The sequence below is a fragment of the Miscanthus floridulus genome, chromosome 15, assembly GCF_019320115.1.
Source record: "Miscanthus floridulus cultivar M001 chromosome 15, ASM1932011v1, whole genome shotgun sequence".
NCBI classification, from domain to species: Eukaryota; Viridiplantae; Streptophyta; class Magnoliopsida; order Poales; family Poaceae; genus Miscanthus; species Miscanthus floridulus.
In genome coordinates this window covers 60,347,293-60,369,784 of record NC_089594.1, presented here as the reverse complement: position 1 = coordinate 60,369,784, position 22,492 = coordinate 60,347,293, and the positions used below count along the sequence as shown (strand labels likewise).

The window sequence follows — 22,492 nt, the reverse complement described above, 5'->3', positions numbered from 1 at the left end:
AAAAATCGCCCCAGTCGAAGCACAGCATCAACGTCCCCAGGACCAGCCCCAGCATCTGCAGAGCGAGGGCCTCTCCTAGGCACTTCCGCCTTCCCATCCCGAACGGCATCATGAATAGCCCTTCGCCTCGGCCGTCCTCGAACCGCTCTGGCCAGGACACGGCTGGGTCCGCCCACACCGCGGATGGTGTCTCTCTGTGTATCCGTGTATTTGGTTTGGTAGTCTGTGTTGGAATATGACGCGGATGGCTACTCGCTAACGTAAAAATAAGATCATGTAGCGTGCTAGCACTCGTTGATGCACACGGACTGCAACAGATCAACCGATACGGCACATGAACCCTCTCCACGGCCTCTCCTGTTCACCCGGGCACTAGGCACAGAGAAGCGGCAGCGTGCGTGGTGGCTGAAGGAACTAGGTTAATTGCCCTCTAGCCAGGTCATTAGCATTTATAGAATTGCTAATGGGCCAAGCATGAGCTAGTTGGGCCTGACCATTGGGCATTTATCCAACAATCTCCCACTTGCACAAGAGTCAGCCAACCATTGAGGCCATGTGTTGCAATATCCTGGATTCAATCCAATTGATCCATTTGTCCTTTGAGTTCTTTCTCCTTAAGTGTATGACCCCGTAGGTTCATGCAACCAACAGTCATGACCCGAAAACCATTTCCGCTCAATAGTTAGCATTGGCCACTGGCAAGGCATACTAACTCCTGAAGATTCATGAAGATCATATCTTGCACAACCTTTTAACACTCTCCATTACTATGTCCTTCTGTCACATGACACCTAGCCAAGTACAAGGCGAGTGAAGTGCTACCCTTGATTGTCAGCTATTTCTCGCTCTGTGCAGAACTAAATTTATCGACTAACCATTAGTCAAGGCATGGCCATACACTTTCAGTTCCTACACATCGAGAGGGCCCAAAGGAATCTCTCCTTGATACAAGAGGGGCAGATCCCATCTTGACTCGATGCACCCTGCAACTTGCTTCAGAACATACCCAAAAGTTACTTTTATGACTACCCTAGTTACGGAGTAGTGTTTGGAAGCCCCAAAGTATGACTTGCACAATCCGGGACTCTACGTCGATCTCAGGTTAGAGGACGTTAATATGTGTGTCATTTGTGAGACAAATCGATAACACATATTCACGGTGTCTCATAGTGGGTCGATCCGACAGTGTATTCTCAACACATGTCTACATTGTTGGTGCGATATCCAATATCGCTATGACTCATGAAACATGATCATCCACCCAACATATGTACCAACTTATCTCTACGCCACAGTCCCACGTGACGGATAGAAGTTGGGGATATTATTTAGTACATCTTCAATTTAAATCATGGAGTTGCACTAACGAATCACACATTCATTAATCGCATATTATGAAAAACGTCATGGAACATCTCATTGAAACATGCAAATTACAAATGTTGATATGATGTCATCATCCTATGACTACCATTAAGGTATACATCATCATAAGCCTCCCACTCACATTAGAGTTAATCATGCCAGCATCTTATACCCATCGCTATTATGTGTGTCTCATGCTTTTGCTTGTGGTTGCGGCTTGGTCAATGAACCTGCCATGTTCAAGTTAGTGTGCACCTTGCATATGTTCACATCTCCTTGACTAACAATTTCTCGAATCAGGTGATAGCGCCTCAGTATATGCTTATATTTTTGGTGCGACCTAGGCTCCTTTGCTTGTGCAAAAGCACCATTATTGTCACAATAGAGGTCTATCAGAATGGAGTAGTTAGGGACCACACCCAACTCAGAAACAAAATTTTTGATCCATACAGCTTCCTTTGTAGCTTCCGAAGCCGCAATATACTCGGCTTCCATTGTTGAATCTGCGACTGTCTCTTGCTTGGAACTTTTCCAACTCACTGGCACACCATTGATGCAGATGACATATCCTGACTGTGATTGGCTATCGCCCTTGTCGGTTTGGAAGCTAGCATTAGTGTAACCATTTACTACGAGCTCTTTCGAACCTCCATAGACTAGGAACTGATCCTTAGTTCTTTGTAAGTACTTAAGGATCCAATGAGCATCACCTGGGTTTGATTGGTACCTGCTCGTAACACTTAGAGCATATGAAACATCTAGGCGCGTGCATATCATGGCGTACATAATAGAGCCAATAGCCGAAGCATAAGGCACTCTACTCATCCTTTCTTGCTCATCAGGCGTCGAGGCACACTGAGTATCACTCAAGGTTACACCATGTGACATAGGTATGAATCCCTTTTTGGACTCATTCATGTTGAACCTATTCAACACCTTGTCAATGTACATGCTTTGACTTAATCCAATTAAGCACTTAGACCTATCTCTATAGATCTTTATACCAAAAATGTAGGATGCTTCTCCAAGGTCCTTCATAGAGAAACTTTCTCAACGAGGCCTTAACATCCTCCATTAGTGGAATATTATTCCTGATTAGTAGTATGTCATCCACATACAAGACCAGAAACACAAGTGCGCTCCCACTAACTTTCTTGTAGACATATGGTTCTTCTTCATTTTTGGAGAAGCCAAATGATTTAACTTCCTCATCAAAACGAAGATTCCAGCTCCGGATGCTTGCTTTAGCCCATATACAGACTTCATGAGTCTACAAACTTTTCTAGCATTTTGTTGGTTGACAAAACCTTCATGCTGTGTTATGTACACATCCTCACTTAGGTTTCCATTAAGGAAAGCCATTTTGACGTCCATTTGCCAAATTTCATAGTCATAATACACGGCAATTGCTAGAAGGATCCGGATAGACTTCAGCATAGCGACAGGTGAAAATGTTTCATCATAATCAACACCTTGAATTTGATGAAAACCTTTTGCTACTAGTCTTGCTTTATAGATGTGAACATTTCCACCAGCGTCTATCTTTTTTCTTGAAAATCCATTTACACTCTATGTCCCTCGCGCCTTTGGGTGGATCAACCAGGTTCCAAACCTAATTATCTCTCATGGACTCCATTTCAGATCTCATGGCTTCAAGCCATCTTCGAACTCTGGTCCCATTACCGCCTCTGTGTAACCGTTAGGCTCTTCGTTGTCCAACAACAAGATGTCACGCTGCCCTGTAGTTAGTAACGTGTACTTTTTAGGTGCACGACGTGCCTGTATTAATCTTCGTGGTTGGGGTTCAGCATGTTGGTCAGTGACCATCGCCGGCTCATCTTGCTGCACCTCCTCATCAGTGGAAACTGGAACATTTTCTTGTGTTTCTCGAACCTCTTCGAGTCGCACTGTGCTCCCACTAACTTCTTTTGAGAGAAACTCTTTCTCAAGAAAGACCACATTCTGAGCAACAAACACTTTGTTCTCTTGATGGTTGTAGAAATAATATCTTTGGTTTCCCTAGGATATCCCACAAAGATACACTTATCAGATCTAGGCTCAAGCTTTGTTGGCGTCAAACGCTTAACATAGGCATCACAGCCCCAAATCTTCAAGAACGACAAACTAGGATGTTTCCAGTCCATATCTCATATGGTGTCTTCTCCACATATTTAGATGGTACACGGTTTAGTGTAAACGCAGCTGTCTCTAGCGCATACCCCCAAAAATACATTGGAAGATCAGTTTGACTCATCATTGACCTCACCATGTCCAACAAGGTTCAGTTTCTCCGCTCGGACACACCATTCCATTGTGGCGTTCCAGGTGGAGCCAGTTGTGAAACAATTCCACAATTCTTTAGGTGGTCATCCAACTCATGGCTCAAATATTCCCCACCATGATCCGATCGTAGGAATTTAACTGTCTTGCAAGTATGATTTTGCACTTCATTTTGGAACTCTTTGAACTTTTCAAAGGATTCTGCTTTGTTCCTCGTCCAATAGATATAGCCATATCTACTCAAGTCATCGGTAAAGGTAATAAAGTACTAAAAGCCACCTCTTGCGGTTGAGTTCATTGGGCCACATACAATGTATGTACTAGGCCTAACAGCTCACTTGCTCTCTCACTTTGTCCAACAAAAGGAGCTTTAGTCATCTTTACAAGTAGGCATGACTCACATGTCTCAATTGATTCATAATCAAAAGAATCGAGAAGACCATCCTTATGGAGCCTCTCTATGCTCTTCTTGCCTATATGGCCTAAGCGACAATGCCACAAGTAAGTAGGATTAGAATCATATTTGCGAACTCTCTTAGCATTAACATTATTGATTCAGTTTCCTCAAGATTAAGAACATAAAGCCCGTTCACAACGAAACATCTCCCATAGTACATGCCATTCATAAAAATAGAACAACACTTGTTCTTTATTACAAATTCAAAATCATCCTCCTCTAAACATGAGGTGGAAACAATGTTTTTATTCAATGCAGGAACAAAATAACAATTATTAAGTTCTAGCACTAATCCTGAAGGTAGCGACAATGAATAAGTGCCGACGGCCAACGCAACAACCTTTGCTCCATTCCCGACACGCAAATCTATGTCGTCTCTTGCAAAGTGCCTAATTATTTTCAGTCTCTGCAACGATTTGCAAGTGTGAATCATTGCACCAGTATCAACTACCCATGCACCATTAGGACGTGTTGCAAGATTAATTTCAATAACATTAATACCTTGAGTGGAGGTCGCACCTCCATTCTTTTTCTTCTCTTCCAAGTACTTCTTGCAATTCCTCGACCAATGTCCTTTTACATCGCAGTGAAAACAAACATCATCAGAGGAGGGGTTAGCCTTTTTATTCTTTTCTTTGGCCTTAGTTGCCTGCCTAGAAGTCTCACTTTTGGTAGGTTTCTTAGCCTTGGCTGGACGCTTTCGCTTCTTACCCTTATGGACTGTCATCACATGACCAGGAGCCTTCTAAGGCTCACCTTTGCCGTCTTCAGCATCCCATACAACTCTGTCAACGTCTTCTTCATGCCATTCATGTGATAGTTCATAATAAATGGCTCAAAGCTAGCTGGCAGAGACTGCAGTATCACATCGGTGGCGAGATCATCATTGAGGGGAAAACTCAGTCTCTACAAGCTCTTAATGTAACCAATCATCTTGATTACATGAGGGCTGACCGGAGCACCTTCAGCAAGCTTGCTACCAAATAGGGCCTTCAAGGTGTTAAAGCTGTCAACCCTTGACTTATTTTTGAACATGCTATGCATCCCCATGATCATATCGTGCGGGTTGGTGCTCTCATATTGCTTCTGCAACTCAGAGTTCATGCAAACAAGCATCAAACATTGCACATCCACAGCATCATCAGTGTGCTTCACATAAGCACGATACGCATTAGAATTGTGCGCGACATTCCGAGGCTCATCAGGGTAAGGCGTATCAAGAACGTACTTTTTCTTTTCTTGCCTGAGAACAATTCTCAGGTTGTGGTTCCAATCAACAAAATTAGTTCTATTTAGCTTTTCTTTCTCTAGGATCGATCACAAATTAAAACTCAAGTTGCTCGACATTTTCTACAACAACAGAGATATGCAACGGTTGACACTACTTTTATTAAAACATTTTTTAATAAAAGAAACCCCACTATGACAATGCATAGCGAGACGAGACCCCACGTTCCCTATGGAACTAGTGAGCTTTGGCATCACTATTAGCATCAAAGTGAACTGAGTAGGCAACGCTTGTCAATCAGCATCCAATGTGACTTTCGTTCGTTGGTTGATATCATATATCTCGACTTCTAACGCTATGTCCCGAAACCCAAGTTCGACTTGATAGTTTCGTCAAGTAAACCAACACTATGTTGTGCTGTCCAACACCACCCAATAGAGGTAGAAGATGACGTCCTGCTTTGGCAGACCCATCACCTACTAACAAGACATAAAAGGTGCAGCTGTTGGAAGGGCATAAAAACTTAATTTTTATGAGGGATTTTTATACTCATCACAGGCAATGTATAAATATGAATGTCATAGATAATCAAATTGTTGTGATAGTATGGCTCTCTTCGTCCAACGAAAAATAGCGCATCCAAACGACCGCCGGCAACGGGCTGAGGGTGTCTACTCCTAGGCATCCTAATTTGAACGCTCTCTTCTGGACGGTGTGGTCGCGGAGTCAACTTGCCTCATGTCAATAAATTACATAATTTAATTTGCCTATTACATGCTAATAGCAAATTAAAATATAAATTACATCATATGAGCACTCCACAAGATGACACACAGGCCGAATACAATAAACGAATAGCCTCAACCTAGCTGTAATAAATTTGAGTTTTGGAAAGTGATTTATTAGAAACTCTTGAAGATGACCTTCTTTTTTTTCTCTCAATACCTTTTTAGGAGTTGAAAAGCATCATATTTTTAGAAAGAAAAAATAAGATACTCTTGGAGATGCTCTTATATGACTAAGTATAGCTCATGGAAAATGTATCAAACAACCACACGCACTAGGTGCAACAAGATATAAGGGACCTTTGTAGCCGTATCTTAAGTAGGCATGTATTGTAAATATGATACATACGAGGGAACTTGCTTTTTCATTGGAGAAAAAAATTCTTATCTGACACTAAGAAAACTTGCTCTTCCCTATATTTAGCACAAACTTCAAATCTTCCTTATATGACACCTGAAATTTTTGTGGCACTACCTTGAGTTTGGTAAAAAGACTAACATGCCCCTGGAAGGGGATCGGGTATTCCCGTACGGACTCGTGGAGAAGCGGCTCCAGCTCCTAAGATGGATGCCTGTGACTTGGCCAGTGGGGGCGGCTTGGAGGATGGCGGGGCCGGGGGAATCCCTGCGCGAGGCATGCGCGGTCGCGGCGGCTTCCAGCGCGAGGCGGGCGCCGCGAGCACAGCAGGGACGGGCTCCCCGCGCGAGGCCGACGCGTCTGGGGCGGGCGTCGCAGGCCGGCCAGGGGCGGGCACCGCGCGCATGACCAGCGCGGCCGGGGCAGGCACTGCTCGCATGGCCGGCGCTGACAGGGCTTTATCGTCACGCGAGTGGCCTATGCGGCCAAGGAGGGCGTCGCACGCGAGTTTGGCGCGGCCAGGGAGGCCGGTTGTACAGGGTGAGTTCACCCTTGTTTTCCATAGCAAAGTATTTTAAGTCAAGGTTTCTTCCAAGTAGCAATAGGATCCGATTATATGTACACAGATAGTTCTCATGCATTATGTGCCTGTTTGGTTGGAAGCCTCGACAATTTGCTTGGCAAAAAGTGTTGCCTAAAAAATTGATGAAAACAAACTTGAGAATGACCTGGTTAGTTGGATGCCGAGAGAGTTAATAGTAGAAAGCTTTCTAACTTTACATCTCAGGCAACACTTTGATTGTACTATTCAAATGGTAATACATCAAATTTATCTAGCAAGAAATTTAGTTGGACAGGTATTTTTTTTAAAAAAAATTGCTAAGTATTTAATCTAGCAATATAAGAAAATATGAAAAAAATCGTGATAAAGCTATATAATATTATGATATGTATATATTCTAATATCCACATACTGTAAAAGCTAACACAATTTGATTTGTCTTCTGTTTATATATGCCTGTGTGTTTCCTAACCATGGTGGCGCAAGGTGACTAGCCCAGGCAATGCCGCTGCAACGCCCAGACAGTCGAGCTTGGATGTCAGGATCATCTGCCTTTTAAATGAATACCCAACTCAATAGTCTTCCATTGACTGCTAGGTTGGACAATTCATTTAATCGGTCATCCCGGTACACCTCCCATATGATGTACTATATCAATGTTTGACCTTCATCCAGGATCAAGGAAAGGATAACATCACACACAAACAACTAGCTCATATTACAATATAAGTACTTAAGTTTACATCAAGGTTTCAAACTTAGTTCAACACATACAAAATACAGTCATAGAACATAACCAACATCATTAGAGTTTAGTGGAAGTCTTTTCAACAACATAGTTTTTAAGATAATAATGTATGGGTGTGCCACGCCACACATTTACAAGACTCTACTTCCTTCACTCTTGGTCCTCCTAGGCTCTGGAGCATAGAAGAAACCATTAACGGGTGCCACATTACCTGCGAAACTTAGATCATAACAGGGCGAGTACTCGATTGTACTCCACAGGGCTTGGAGAATGCATTTGGGGTAGTATTAAGGTATGCCCTTTGGTTTTGATTAAAAGCATTTTATACAAGAATCATAAATGTGGATCCTATACTTAAGCATTGACAAGCATAGCATGGTTAATTAAAATGAGCAACTAGCATTGGGATCTCGATCTTCCACGAGTCCTTGATTCAATTCAATTCAACTCTAGTCCGTATCTAGAAGTACAGAACTTATAGCTTTCAATGAAATCACTCTACAGAGGGGTACACATTAACCCCACTGAAGACAAGGAATATCGTCCATACGAACCGTCGGTACATAAGGGATATCTCGATGTCTCAACCTTTCCCCAATCCAGCCACGAGTGCCTATGAACGGTTTGAGAGGCACCCGAGTAACGACATCTCATCTACCTAGCATCACCTTCGCGCCAAATCCACGGATAGACCGATTGTAATTAAATACTTGGCTTGTCATCCCCATCCATGACAAGTGGTTTGTACAAGTATGTTTATGACTTACTACCACGGATACACGGTCCTTAATAGGTTAGCGAGCTATATCATCCAAGACCTTCACCCATCTTGCCATGATCCAAAAACCCCTCGCTGACCATTGATCATTATCATTCCTCATTGGTCAAGTTTAGATCATAACCCATTTATGTTGCTTAGGTGGACAATCATGCCCTATAACACGCGAGCGATGAGAAAACCATCATCATCTCGACTTTACCATCTAAGCAAACTAAGCATGAGTTATTCAAACAATGAAAGTAAACAATCAACATTTGAGTGGTGCTGTGTCATCAAGGTATGAAAGCTCAAAATAGGAAATCATAGGTAGCCTAGTCATATAGTAACATAGCAATGCAATAAGTAAACAATATCACATTATGCATTTATCAAAGAGTTGGGGATGCATAGGGGCCTGCCTTGGATCTGCTCAACCGGGGGTTCATTGACGATTTCTACCTCTTGGGCCTCCTCCACAACAATTTCCTCGGAGCCTACGTCACCTATTAGATGCATGATGCATAATGAGTACAATGTATAAGAGTAATGTCATGATATGATATGCTTTGATGTTGTTTGATTTGGGTTTAATCATCTATAGCAGGTGTGTGTAATTTAGTGTAAGTGTTCTGTCGACTAGCATTGACGGATGCTCTGTTAATAGGCTCGGATGGTCCATGGTGATGGCCCGCCAATACTTAGTGAAAGTTTCTAAGTGTGGGACTTCACAGACGCCCCTGTGAAATTAAATTGACAGAACCCGAACCTAATAGTTTGGTGTGCCAATTTTATAATCCAGACGGACGCTCTATGAGTGTTTACGGATGCTCCGTGGTTCTCAAGGACCTAGGTTAGAAATGGCTAAGTCTAGACTAGTGTTCACGGATGCTCCTTTGTGAGTGGCGGACGCTCCGTGAACACAAGTCTGTACTCTCTAGGTGTTTTAGGTTTGTGAGTGATCCGAGGGAATGTTTCATCAAGTTGATGGATGATCCGTCTTGACAAGTCTGTACTCCTTAAGCTCTCTAAGTGTGAAGTTCTCTCCATGGAACGTTCCGTCAACAACAGCGAATGCTCCGTAATAAACTAGCTGCTCACGGGCTTGGAATTATAGCAAAAAATAATCTACCGGATGCTCCACCAAATTTGACAGAGGCTTTGCCTGGTTAAGTCTATGATATCTAACCTCTCTAAGTCTGTGGATGAATTCATGTAACGTTCCGTCAGGGGTGGCGGATGATCCGTAAAATCATTAAGTGAACTGCCTAAGTGCTCTGGCTGTGTAACTGCATGGACGGAACCTTCCAACAAAAATGACGGATGGTCCGTGGAATATATTGTTTAGTGCAGAAACTTGCATCTCGAAATGGAAATCTTGCTCTAGGGTTCTTGCATGTCTAATTCCTTGCTAGTGTGGGTTCTTAAGACACTATAGAGCATATCTAGCTAGTTGGTTGAAGCTACATTGTGTGCAAACTAGCTCTAGGTCATTGGTGTAGGTTTCTAGGTGATGTGACAATGTGAAGTAAGAAAGGGTGTGGGGCTCGGTTTCAACTCACCAAGGGTTGCTAAAGATGGCTGTGAAGCTTCTCAAGGTGATGGAGAAGCAAGATCCAACCTTGGCTGCTCGGGCTCCTTCGTCTTGTTTGCTTCACCTCCTCCTACACTACAAGATTTCGACCCTATTGCCACTTGACGCCATTTGCATCACCACAAATTGTGTTGTAATAGGGGTGTGTTTTGCAACATTTGTCCAAAAAGGTGGCAATATGGGGACTATGTTGCCACAAAAATAGTGCATTGCAATTTTTATATTCGGCGTTGCAAGAGGTGAGATCTATAGCAACCCTTTTTTGAAAAGTATTGCTATTGCTTAATAATATTGCCATGATGATATTTCGTTGCATTAGTATTGATTGGCGTTGCAACTGTCTGGTGCTCTTGCAACCAAATAGAACAGTGTTGCTATTGCTTGAAATTATTGCCACATTGTTGTTGAGTTGTAATATTTAGCACTACCATTGCAATAGGCAGACCGTGTATTGCAACTAAATTTCTAAGGCGATGCAATAGTTTGTTGCTATTGCCACAGTTTTGTGTGGTTGTAATATTTCTCACGACCATTGCAATAGGTACTTGTTTATTGCAACTAAATATCTAAAGCGATGCAATAGTATGTTGCTATTGCCATGTGTTTTTGGTTGCTATAGAAACGTGTGTCGTTGCAATACGATATTGTATTGCAACACTTTTGTTTGATGGGCCTTTGGGTGTGAAGGTCTAGGAAAGCATGCACTGACCCCCGACATGAACAAAAGGAGACGTTGTTGCCCTAGAGATCAAGAGACGCCAGCACCACACCCTTGATCATCAAGACATCGACACTACACATGTCGTTCACATTAGCAATGCTTGCACCCTGATTCATCTTGCCTATGGTAAAGTTCTAACGATCTCAAGGGCACATACTCTCCCATGCCACAGAAGTGTGCAATTCTAATTTAATTTGTGTTATTGGCATACCGGAGGATTCTATTTCTCAACCAATAGTTGCCTGCTTAAATATACAAATATGTATTTAGTCATGATTTTGAGGGCAAACATAGCCACATAATTGACATTAGTTTATGCCAACTACCAGGTCATATATACATATCCATATATCGTGGTTCCAGACATAGCCACAAACTAACATTGGTTCATACAAACCAACTGCCAACACATATAGTGCTTCCATACCAACCACCAAGTCATATATACACATATACATCATTGTTCATACAAGCGATGACCTAATTACCAGCCACTATAAAAGATGAACACCAGGTAAGACTTGTATTTATTCATGACAAAAGATCCACCCCATCATGAGTTCATCACACACTTCATTTCTTGTGAGAGGCCCCTTGTTGCACTTCATCACTTCAGTTGTCTCTTGGCCGTCGATGATTGCGTCGTACACCTTGGTGAACCTCCTACAAATATCATATATTCACATAAATCAAGAAAAGTTCTAACAATTTCCCATCTTGATTAACTGTACATGTGCAATCAATTTACATTTTACATCATAAACAAGTATTGTATTGATCAATACACCAACGTTGCCAACCTACAGATTTATCTGTGAAATCACATATTCAAGATTATGGTTGTGCTTGGTGTTCACAGATTCAAGACAATACACTTCAGTTAAAGGAGACATTGATCGGAAAAAAAATAAAGAGACCAATCAGTCTAGTACTGGCAGGAGACATGGCAAATTGCTAGGGCAGTGGGCTGCCGCCCCCTCATACTGCAATGGCTTCTGGTAGTGATTAAATCGTTGTTGTTTGATGAAATCAACACACTGCAACGGCTTCAAAAATAAAGAACTGATGAAATGGCTTCAGAATTTGATGGGCTAATCAGTTTGGCCAATAATTTGCTGGGTTGATCAGTTATAGTGCTAGGTTATTAACGGGTAAACATGGAGCAAATTAATAAAGCAAAGCATATGGGTGTTGCATTGTTCGTTTAACAACAGCATATTTGACTGAATTAATAAATGTTCTACACATTAGAAAACAAAATTAAAATATCTACCTTTCAGTATTGTGAAATGGAAGGGCAGGCCTGGTGCAAGCGGTAGAGTCTTACCCCCTGTGACCGGAAGGCCCCGGGTTCGAGTCGCGGTCTCCTCGCATTGCACAGGCTGAGGGTAAGGCTTGCCACTGACACCCTTCCTCAGATCCCGCACAGAGTAGGAGCTCTCTGCACCGGGTACGCCCTTTTTTCAGTATTGTGAAATGCTCAAATTCAATGCTGCCTTTCAGTTTCAGTATTGTCACAGAAATGAAACACTAACAGGGAAAGCTAAAAGTGGTCCAAGCTTTTGCATACCTCGACACATGTCAATGCACACTAAATTCAATATGAGTATAACTGTTTGGAGATAAAGGTTGATTCTGCTAATTGAACATAGGGTTTTAGTCAGACTAGGGATAACAGTTACTGAAAATTGAAGATAATGTTGCAAAGACAGCCAAAAAATGTTGTGACCTCAATCATTAAAATGAATGTTGAAACTAAATTTACTCCCGAAACAAATTGTGACCTCAATATAGACTGGGAAAGCAAAGAAAAGTTTGGCACTTACAATGGACTGCCATCTGTAGATAGTATGTTAGTTCCCATGATAACTCGTATTTTCCAAACAGTAGAAAGATCATTTTCTCTTGTGCAAATAAACAGGAATGGAAGTAATGGACATCAGTAACTAATAGACAGCAGCAGTAATGGAAATAGCAAAAGATAAGTCCACGACAAATGTAAAACAAAAAGCAATCAGTCTCTTTCAAAAGTTCTTTCTTTTCTTGTGGGCACAGAATTATCCAGTTATGCAGAAATCCAGCTATCCTGAACATTACCATCCCCATGGTTTTCCATCCAATTTCCTGGAAAGAGTTCATTTCTAAGTTTCCAAATACTCCAAAAAACTGCAGAGGTAACAATATTAAGAGTACCATGTTTTTTATTGCTAAGCCACTACTTCCCTATTTCTACCAGATTTTCTCCTACTTTCACATTCACAACATCAGAAATCATACTCCAACACTGCTTTGCTACAACACAGTAAAAAAAGACATGCTGAACTGATTCAACTTCAGAGCAAAATAAACAGATACTGTCTTCAACCTTCCTTCTTTTGGCCAGATTATCTCTAGTCAAAACTAGTAGAGAACTGCCAGACTAGAGCATCTTCTTCCTCAGTCATCTGAACTGTCAAAACTAATTGAACTACTTTCAACCAAGTGTTAAACAGCTCCTCATCTAATGCTCTCCTAAAAGTGCATTTCCAATTTTTTTCCCATCCCAAAGCTCTGCAAAGGAGCAGTTTTTCTTATTGACTATTCTATATAACAACCAAAATTGTATAGCAAGACTGGAGGATCCTAACCAATTGTCTTCCCATTGCCTAACCTTTTTTCCATTCCCCACCTTCCACCTATATCCCATATTAGCACCTTGGGCAGCCCACATGAACCCTTTAAAGAAGCTGGAAGCACCTGCAGTTTTTGACATAAACACATTGGGCCTGCTTGTGTCAAAATCTATCAACTCTTTCCAGATTTTATTTTTGTCTTGTTACGGCGCCAGAGGCGGAGACGAGCTTGGACGGCTCTTCCTTGGACAGTGCCACAGTCTTCTGAGGCCTTGAGGTGGGGACCTGCTGAGTAGGGATGCAAGCGAGCCCATCTGCAGGTAGCCACAGTACACCTCACGAGCCGCAGACTAATCTAGCTGATTCTGCAGAGTTGAAGAATACTACCCATGTGATACATAAATTGAAGAATGCTTTAGTAAAGCTTTATATGTAACCATGCCTTGGCATGGAGATTACTTAATGAAGGCGCTCCTGGACTCCCTGCAGATTAGCAAAGCCAATCTCTCCCTCAAGCTTAGCTTGTAGTTCACCAGCAAGGCCAAACAAAGCAAATAAGGCAGGAAGCTTCAGTTCCTGCTGCAGTGGTTCAAGTTCAAGAACAGAAAAAATAACTAAACCAAATAAGAAATGTGACACCATCATTGTTGTAGATTAATTTTTTTTAGAAAAATAAAATCAAATGAGTAAACTCATATTGCCTTGGCTTTCATTTATTTGATCTGATACTGAAATACAGAGAAGAGCCCTTCTAAGAAGAATTTAAAAAGCACAATAGCATCTCGTAATCGTAACTGTGACTTTTTATTGAGAAATTACCATGTATCAGATCTCAATTGTAAGGGTAGAATGCAAATGAGAAATAGATAGGAATCCCTCCACATACAGACGTTAATCCAGGTTGACGGGGACAGGAATACATACCAACTCAGCAAAAATTAGCTGTGATCTCATCCTAACAGATATCAGTTGTGTAGTCACTTTGCAAGGATGCAAGTCATTCTCAACATGCAAGGGAGCACAATAGCCAATATGCATATCCCAAATGAAATGGACTAATTACTCACATAGATACTGAAGTTAGATGCAAAAACGCAGCTGACAATAATCTTGCTTCTGTGGAATAGAGGATGATTTTCAAGTTAGATGCAATAGAGGATTTTCAAGCTAGATGCAATGGAGGATGCATCTTATAGCAACCAAACCTTGGGCGTGGTAATTGCACATGTTGCCACCACTTCTTGGTGTTCCCACATAATCCTTGTTGCCACACGCATTATGCGTGGCAATATGTTTTCTTGCAACACACGTCCATCGTTGCTAGTGCATCATTTGCTACGACATGGTCAAGTTGCCATTGCAAGGTCCAGCAATGCCTACGGTGTTGCATTAGTTACTGTTGCCACACCTACGACCGTAGCAAAAGCTTAAGTTGCAACGCCTAGGTTGTCAAGGGCGTCAAACCCTCGGATAGCTGGCCCTCGGCTACGCAACTCGTAGCCTCGGTCCGTCGTCTTCTCCGGTGAGGTTGCCCTGCCGCAGGCTTGGTTGAGAGAGAGAGAGTAGGAGATTGGTTCGGTAATATCTTTCTTGATCCTTTCCAATAGTCTGTTACAGAATATATGGCCTTTGGCCCCAACTGCGTGAGCAGCATGCAGCATGCACCTATAATCTAGGAACTGAAAATAGAAGCCTATCTCTACTTTCCATCTGAGCCACTCGGTGCGATCGCACCCTGAGCGTCCTCACGCGCGCGCAGCGCTCCCTCAGCGCGTTCTGCGTCGCGCTGGATGTCCCTGGCCCGGCGGCGCCTGTAAGTTCTCCCGACCATGACATCTCTCCCCCCGTCGAGGAGCAGCTCGTCCTCGAGCTGGAACTCCGGGTACTTGGCGCGGAATGGCTCGACATCTTCCCAAGTAGCAGACGCAGCTGACTCGCCCTGCCACTGGACGAGGACCTGCTGCACGCCACGCGCTAAACGGAAACGCACCGCTCGTTCCGGCACAGGAGCAATGGCACCATGATGCATGGGTGGCAGCGGCGGAGGTGCGTCCGGTGGTGGTCCCTGAAATTTCTTGAGCAGCCCCACGTGGAACACGTCGTGGATGCGGGCACGGGCCGGCAATGCGAGACGGACAGCGACATCGTTGATCAACTCGGTGACGCGGTATGGCCCGAAAAAGCGAGGCTTGAGCTTGCCGGAGACCGCCTGTGGCAGCGAGGACGCGGCCCGTTGTCGGAGTCGGAGAAGCGCCCAATCGCGGTGCACCTTGTCATAGTGCAGCTTCTGGATCACCTGAGCTTGCTCCAGCCGATGACGAACGTCGGTCAGGAATTCTTCACGCTCCTCCATGCTCTTGGCGACAGCAGCCACGCGTGTCTCCCCTGGTTCATAGGACCGGATAGACGGCGGATCACGGTCGTACACGACGCGGAAGGGCGTGTCCCGCAGCGAAGTCTGGTAGGCGGTGTTGAAGACGAACTCCGCCCAAGGAAGCCAGCGCAGCCACTGGCGTGGCCGATCTCCCGTGATGCACCGCAAGTACATGATGATGACGCGGTTGGCAGCCTCCGACTGCCCATCGGACTGTGGGTGGAACGCCGTGGTCATGTGTAGCTTGGTGCCCATCAGGCGCATCAGCTCACGCCAGAACGTCGATGTGAAGACCGGATCCCTGTCCGACACCATGGACTGGGGCACGCCGTGTAGTCGTACAATGTCGGTGAAGAAGGCCTGCGCGACGGACTCGGCAGAGTACGGGTGTGCCAGGGGGATGAAATGGCAGTACTTGCTGAACCTGTCCACCACGGTTAATATAATAGATTTGCCACGGACCTTGGGCAGTGCCTCAACGAAATCGAGGGTGATGTCAGTCCAAACCCCCTGGGGAACGGGCAGGGGCAGCAGGAGGCCAGCCGGGTGCAAGTGCTCGGACTTGTACCGCTGACAGACGGCGCACGCGCGCACCAGGTCCTACACGAGCTGCTTCATTTTAGCGAAATGGAAGTCACGCCTTAGGCGGTGCAGCGTGCGCTGAACCCCTTCGTGGCCGTCCTCGTGGACCGCCCCCATGATCTCCTGGAGCAAGGGTGAGGCCGGCGGAATATAAAGCCGCCCAGCAAACTGGACAAGGCCATCGACGACCGACCAGGGTGCCCCACGGGATCCGCTGCTGATGTCATCACGAAGGGCGACGAGGGCGGGGTCGGTGTGCTGTGCTTGCCGAAGACGGTCGACGAAGTCAAAGCATGGAGCGAAAAGCGCAAGGAGCGCCCCCTCCTCCGTGTCACGCCTGGACAGCGCGTCAGCCACGGCGTTCGTTGCTCCCGGCTTGTACTCCACGGCGAAGTCGAAGCCCAGCAGCTTGCCCACCCAATGATGTTGTGGAATGGTGGCCAAGCGCTGGTCCAGCAGGTACTTCAAGCTGTAGTGGTCCGTCTTGACGAGGAAGCGACGACCCCACAAGTACGGCCTCCAGTGACGCACGGCATGAACCAAGCCGATGAGCTCCCGCTCGTAGGCGGCGAGGGCGCGATGGCGGGGCACGATGGGCCTGCTGAAAAAAGCGACCGGGTGGCCGTCTTGGACGAGCACGGCCCCAAAACCATGGGACGAGGCATCGCACTCGACGACGAAGAGCTTGGTGAAGTCCGGCATGGCAAGGATGGGGGCCGACGTAACCGCGGCCTTTAGTGCAGCGAAAGCCGTGGCCGCCTCGGCGCTCCAGGAGAAGCCGTCCTTCTTGAGGAGGGCTGTCAGTGGTGCCGCGACCACGCCATAGTTGTGGACGAACTTGCGGTAGTAGCCCGCCAAGCCGAGGAACCCGCGCACCGCACGCGCCGATCGAGGAACCGGCTAGTCGTGAATGGCCTGGACCTTAGCCGGGTCCATCGCGACTCCTGCCTCCGAGATGATGTGGCCAAGGTAGGAGACAGAGGAGACGCCAAACGCGCACTTGGATCGTTTGACGAAGAGCTGGTGGCGGCGTAGCTCGGTGAGGACAACGCGGAGATGACGAAGATGATTCGCCCAAGACTTGCTGTAGATCAAGATGTCGTCAAAGAAAACGAGCACAAAGCGACATAGAAAGGGGCGGAGTACATCATTCATGAGCGCCTGGAACGTTGCTGGGGCGTTACACAACCCGAATGGCATGACTAGGAACTCGTAGAGGCCGTCGTGGGTGCGGAACGCCGTCTTGTGAACATCTTCGGGCCTCATGCGCACCTGGTGGTACCCGGAGTGCAAGTCCAGCTTGGAGAAGAACCGCGCGCCATGTAGCTCGTCCAGCAGCTCGTCGACGACCGGGATTAGAAACGCGTCCTTCACTGTGAGCGCGTTCAATGCGCGGTAGTCGACGCAGAACCTCCACGACCCATCCGGTTTCTTGACGAGGAGGACGGGGGAGGAGAACGCCGAGTCGCTGCGGCGGACGATGCCCTGCCCGATCATCACGGCGCACTGCCGCTCGAGTTCATCTTTATGGGCCACCGGGTACCTGTACGGGCGCACCGCCACCGGCGCTACGTCGGTCTTGAGGATGATGCGGTGATCCCGGGCGCGCGCTGGTGGCAAGCCCTGCGGTTCGGCGAAAACGTCGTTGAAGGAGCCCAGCAGCCCATCGAGGAGTGAGGCGTCGACCGTGACCGTCTGGAGGCTCGGCGCGGATGGTGGTGCCACGCCGCGCCAGCAGACCGTGCGCCCCTCCCTCTGGAACATCATGGTCCGGGTCGCGAGGTCCCAAACAATGGGCCCCAATGTGGCCATCCAGTGGGTGCCGAGAACCACGTCATACCCGGCCAGTGGCATCACGAAGAGATCAACGCAGAACTCCAAGCCGCCGACGAGGATCGGGGCCTGGCGGATGACGCTGGGACAGGGAACGCGTTCCCCGTTCGCCACTGTCGCCGTAAGCCATGGTCGCGGCTCGATGGTTAGCCCTGTGCGCCGTGCAGCTGCCTCCCCAATGAAGCTGTGGGTGGAGCCCGTGTCGATGAGGGCAACGAAGGAGGCGGCGGCCAGCAGCACCTTGAGCTGGATGGTGGGACCGACGGACACCCCGGCCACTGTGTGCAAGGAGAAAACCGGGGCTTCCGCGTTTGGCGCGTCCTCAGCCACGGCCTCGTCGGCGTTGTTGATGTCGACGCCGCTGATGAAGAAAATCCGCTTGCAGACGCGGTTGTGCCCTCGCGTATACCGCTCGTTGCAGTTGAAGCAAAGGCCAAGACGACGACGCTCTTCCTGTTCTGGCAGGGACAAGCGCTTGACCGCTGGCCGGTCGGCGATTGCAGCCCCGGGCGCGTCCGCCTTGGCGATCGGTGGTGCTGGAGGTGCCAGGCGCGGTGGCGGTGCTGGTAGGAGGCCGCGTCCTGGGGCCTTGGCGGGTGCGGCAGTGTACTGCTCCCGTAGTTCCAGTTGTCGCGCCAGGCTCATGGCCGCCCCAAGGGACTACGGGTTGTGGATCTGGACGTCGAGGCTGAGCGGGGGCAGGAGGCCACCCGTGAACAACTGGACCCTCTGGGCTTCGTCCAGATGGCCAGCGCGGGGGAGAAGCGCCTGGAATCGCGCCTGGTACTCGGCGACGGTGCCAGTACGGCGGCAGTCAGCGAGCTCGAAGAGTGGAGCGGAACGGAGGGGCGGCCCAAACCACAAGTTGAGGAGTTCGGTGAAACGACGCCACGACGGTGTGCCCTCGTCCGTCTGCACCTGCATATACCAGAGCTGCGCCTCATCGTCGAGGTTATAGGAGGCCATCCATACCTTCTCTTCCTCCATGATCCGCTGCTGGTGGAAATACGACTCGCAACGGTTGATGAAGGTGAGGGGATCCTTCGTGCCGTCGTATTTCGGAAAATCCATCTTTTGGAACTTCGACGGCCGATCATTATGGTGCTCGCCGGAGCCCGGCTTGGTGCCCGACAGCGACGTGTGATCCGCGGTGAGGGAGGCGATGGCCCTGGCATTGGCCTCGACCGTGGCCTGCAGCGACTTGAGGGCCTCGGTGAGGGACCGGATGTCGGCGGCGTCACCCATAGTTGCGGCGGCTGGAGGTGGTGAGCCTGTGGCAGACGGTGGTGGTGCGGCGGCTGAAGGTGAGGCGTAGCGGGAAGGCGAGGATCGCCTGGAGCGTGATACCAGGTTGTCAAGGGCGTCAAACCCTCGGATAGCTGGCCCTCGGCTACACAACTTGTAGCCTCGGTCCGTCGTCTTCTCCGGCGAGGTTGCCCTGCCGCAGGCTTGGTTGAGAGAGAGTAGGAGATTGGTTCGGTAATATCTTTCTTGATCCTTTCCAATAGTCTGTTACAGAATATATGGCCTTTGGCCCCAACTGCGTGAGCAGCATGCAGCATGCACCTATAATCTAGGAACTAAAAATAGAAGCCTATCTCTACTTTCCATCTGAGCCACTCGGTGCGATCGCACCCTGAGCGTCCTCACGCGCGCGCAGCGCTCCCTCAGCGCGTTCTGCGTCGCGCCGGATGTCCCTGGCCCGGCGGCGCCTGTAAGTTCTCCCGACCATGACATAGGTGTTGCAAATCAAAAACGCATTTTGCAACGCTAAGCAGAAAAGCGTTGTCCAAAGCTTTACCCACGCAAGCGCCTGCAACGCCTTCCAACGAAAAAAGTGTTGTTATTTCTGATATTGTAACTATTTCGGGTCTATTGCAACACTTTTCAGGCGTTGAAACAGGATCAAAATTTATTAGTGCTAGCTCCAATGTGATGAGGAAGAGAGGTCTCCTCCCTCTTCTCTCCCCCACCTCTTGTTGATGGCAGCTTCTAGATGACCTCCATGGCATGTAGCAGCTGTTATCACCTCCAATCTTCCCCTTCTCCTTCCCTTGCTCCTCCCCCCTTGCTTGTGTGAGAGAGTGTAGAGAGAGAGAGAGGGATGAGAACAAAACAGAGGGAGTGAGGGTGGGAGAGTGAGTTGAGGGTGCTCTACTAGTGCCTTGGGTCGTGCTGGTCGAGGTGTGGACAAGTGTGCCGACATGTGGGACCAAGTGAGTTCCACAAGTGACACCTAAGTGTTTCTGCATGGGAAGAATTGAACGGACGGTCCATCATTTCCGGCGGACACTCTGTCAGTGTAGAGATTTCAATGGAACCTTCCGTCAAAGCTGATGGATGGTCCGTCAAAATGTGTAGTGTGCAGTTTTATTCAGTTTCTTCACAGTTTGGTTTCCAAATTTGAAATTCAAATGCATATGATGCTCATAATGATGATAAAATTGAACATGTCTTGACTAGGTCATGGCATTGGACATAGGCAGCTGTTGCCTCGCAGGCAACTTTTCAGGGTTCTAAGCAAACAATGTACAGACAAGGTCGTTCATGCAACAGTTTTCACGGGCAAACTCAGTTCGTAACGAAACAGGCATATACTTGCTATGTGCTGTGTGTGTTAACTAATGACGTATTTTCTCTTTTGTAGGTCAAGAAGAACGACTTTAAGCATGATTGCTCTACTAGAAGGAAAAAGAAGGTCAGGAATGGAACCAAACAATGGGTATGCAAGAAGGTGAAGGGCTTTCTAATTGAAGATGCCATGGGAGGGTGAAGCTCCAGCAGCTTCTATGTACTTTCCACCACCAAGGTTTGTTCATCTCTCATTTTTCTAAATTCATATTGCATCACATGGTGTCTCATCGTAGTACTTTCCTTCACACTTGTGTAGTCAAAACTTGGAGACTACAACAACTAAGAAGAGAAAACAAGCTGACTCATGTTCTGAAGCTTAAAAAAGGTAGCTCTTCTATTTCTGAAAGCTCATGTTGAACTCTAAGACAATATACTAATTCAGATTTTTCATAGCCAAAACATGGAAATTTCAAGTAAGAAAAAGGGAAAACATGGTAACTCTAACTCAGGAGCCTCGAAAAGGTAGCTCTAAAAAATCTGAATTTTTTTTGCATGGTCAGTTTTCCATATGTTCTTCAAATAATTGTTGATATACATGAACATGTATAGGTCAAGAAGTGGCTCAAATCAACCTAAGGCACATTCAATTGTATTTTCTACACCCACAGATGAACCTGAAGGTGTTAAGAAGGCGAAGGGCAAAAGGTCAAATATTCAAAAGCTGCAACTTGATAGCCCTGCAATGGGCACAAGGAGAAAAATGGTTGAGCCTACTAGCCCTGCAATGGGCACAAGGAGCAAAAGGGTTAAGCCTACTAGTCCTGCAATGAGCATATGGAGTAAAATTCTAAGAAGCTGAAATGACACGTGTTTTGGTTTGGATGTGAACCTGCATGCAAATTGTCTTTTCTGTTTATGTGAAGAGAACCTGAATGTGTCTATGCGTGCATGTGAGCTTGATATTTATGTGTGGATGTGAACCTAGATGGGTGTTTGTGAACCTGGATGGTGCATTTGAATTATGCACATGGATGTTGCATTGTTGCATGAACTCAAAATAATTCCTCGCTACATGAAATCTGTACCATGTAAACAAACAAACATCCATGCTAAAAGCAAAAATGGTGCTAAAGAAAAAAAACACCAAACAATTATGTACTCCCTCTGTTTTCTAGGGAACGGTGGCCATGCTATAAGAAAAAAAAAGGGCGCCAACACTGTTCTGTACTAGAGAGAATGGCGCCCCGGACTAGAAATTGATGGAGGGGCAAAATCATCCTTTTCGTGTTTGAATTAACACCGTTACAAGTCCAAACTCACGGTAGTGTTAGTTTAGGAACAAAAATTTCAAGAGGTGCCAGATAAGGATGTTGGTCCCGAGATCTCCGGCACGGGTGAGCCGACCACTCATTGTCGTTGCCGACCACACACACTACAGCTGGAGGTAGAAGAAGGGAGGAAGAATAGAGCGCAAACATACAGCACAAGCACCAGCATTGGCCGGAGCTCTGCAGAGGAGATGGCAAAACTAAACTCGCTCATTTTACTGAGTTGTAGAGGGAAGCTATATATACAACTCTACCCATCTAATCCTAGTACACAGACATACCAGACTGTCATGCTGCCACAACGACTAGATGTGACAGCAGAGCTAACTTTGGC

At 46.6% G+C, this 22,492-nt stretch overlaps 1 protein-coding gene across 1 annotated transcript; it reads left to right on the top strand.

Moving 5' to 3' along the window:
- Positions 1-6,707: 6,707 nt before the first annotated feature.
- Positions 6,708-21,441, top strand: LOC136506698 (uncharacterized). Its single transcript, XM_066501595.1, has 5 exons — positions 6,708-7,013; positions 20,720-20,796; positions 20,904-21,065; positions 21,147-21,215; positions 21,284-21,441. Exons 1-3 carry the CDS (start codon positions 6,752-6,754, stop codon positions 21,027-21,029), a joined length of 465 nt encoding a protein of 154 aa, XP_066357692.1. The 5' UTR covers positions 6,708-6,751; the 3' UTR covers positions 21,030-21,065; positions 21,147-21,215; positions 21,284-21,441.
- The last annotated feature ends 1,051 nt before the right edge of the window (positions 21,442-22,492 follow it).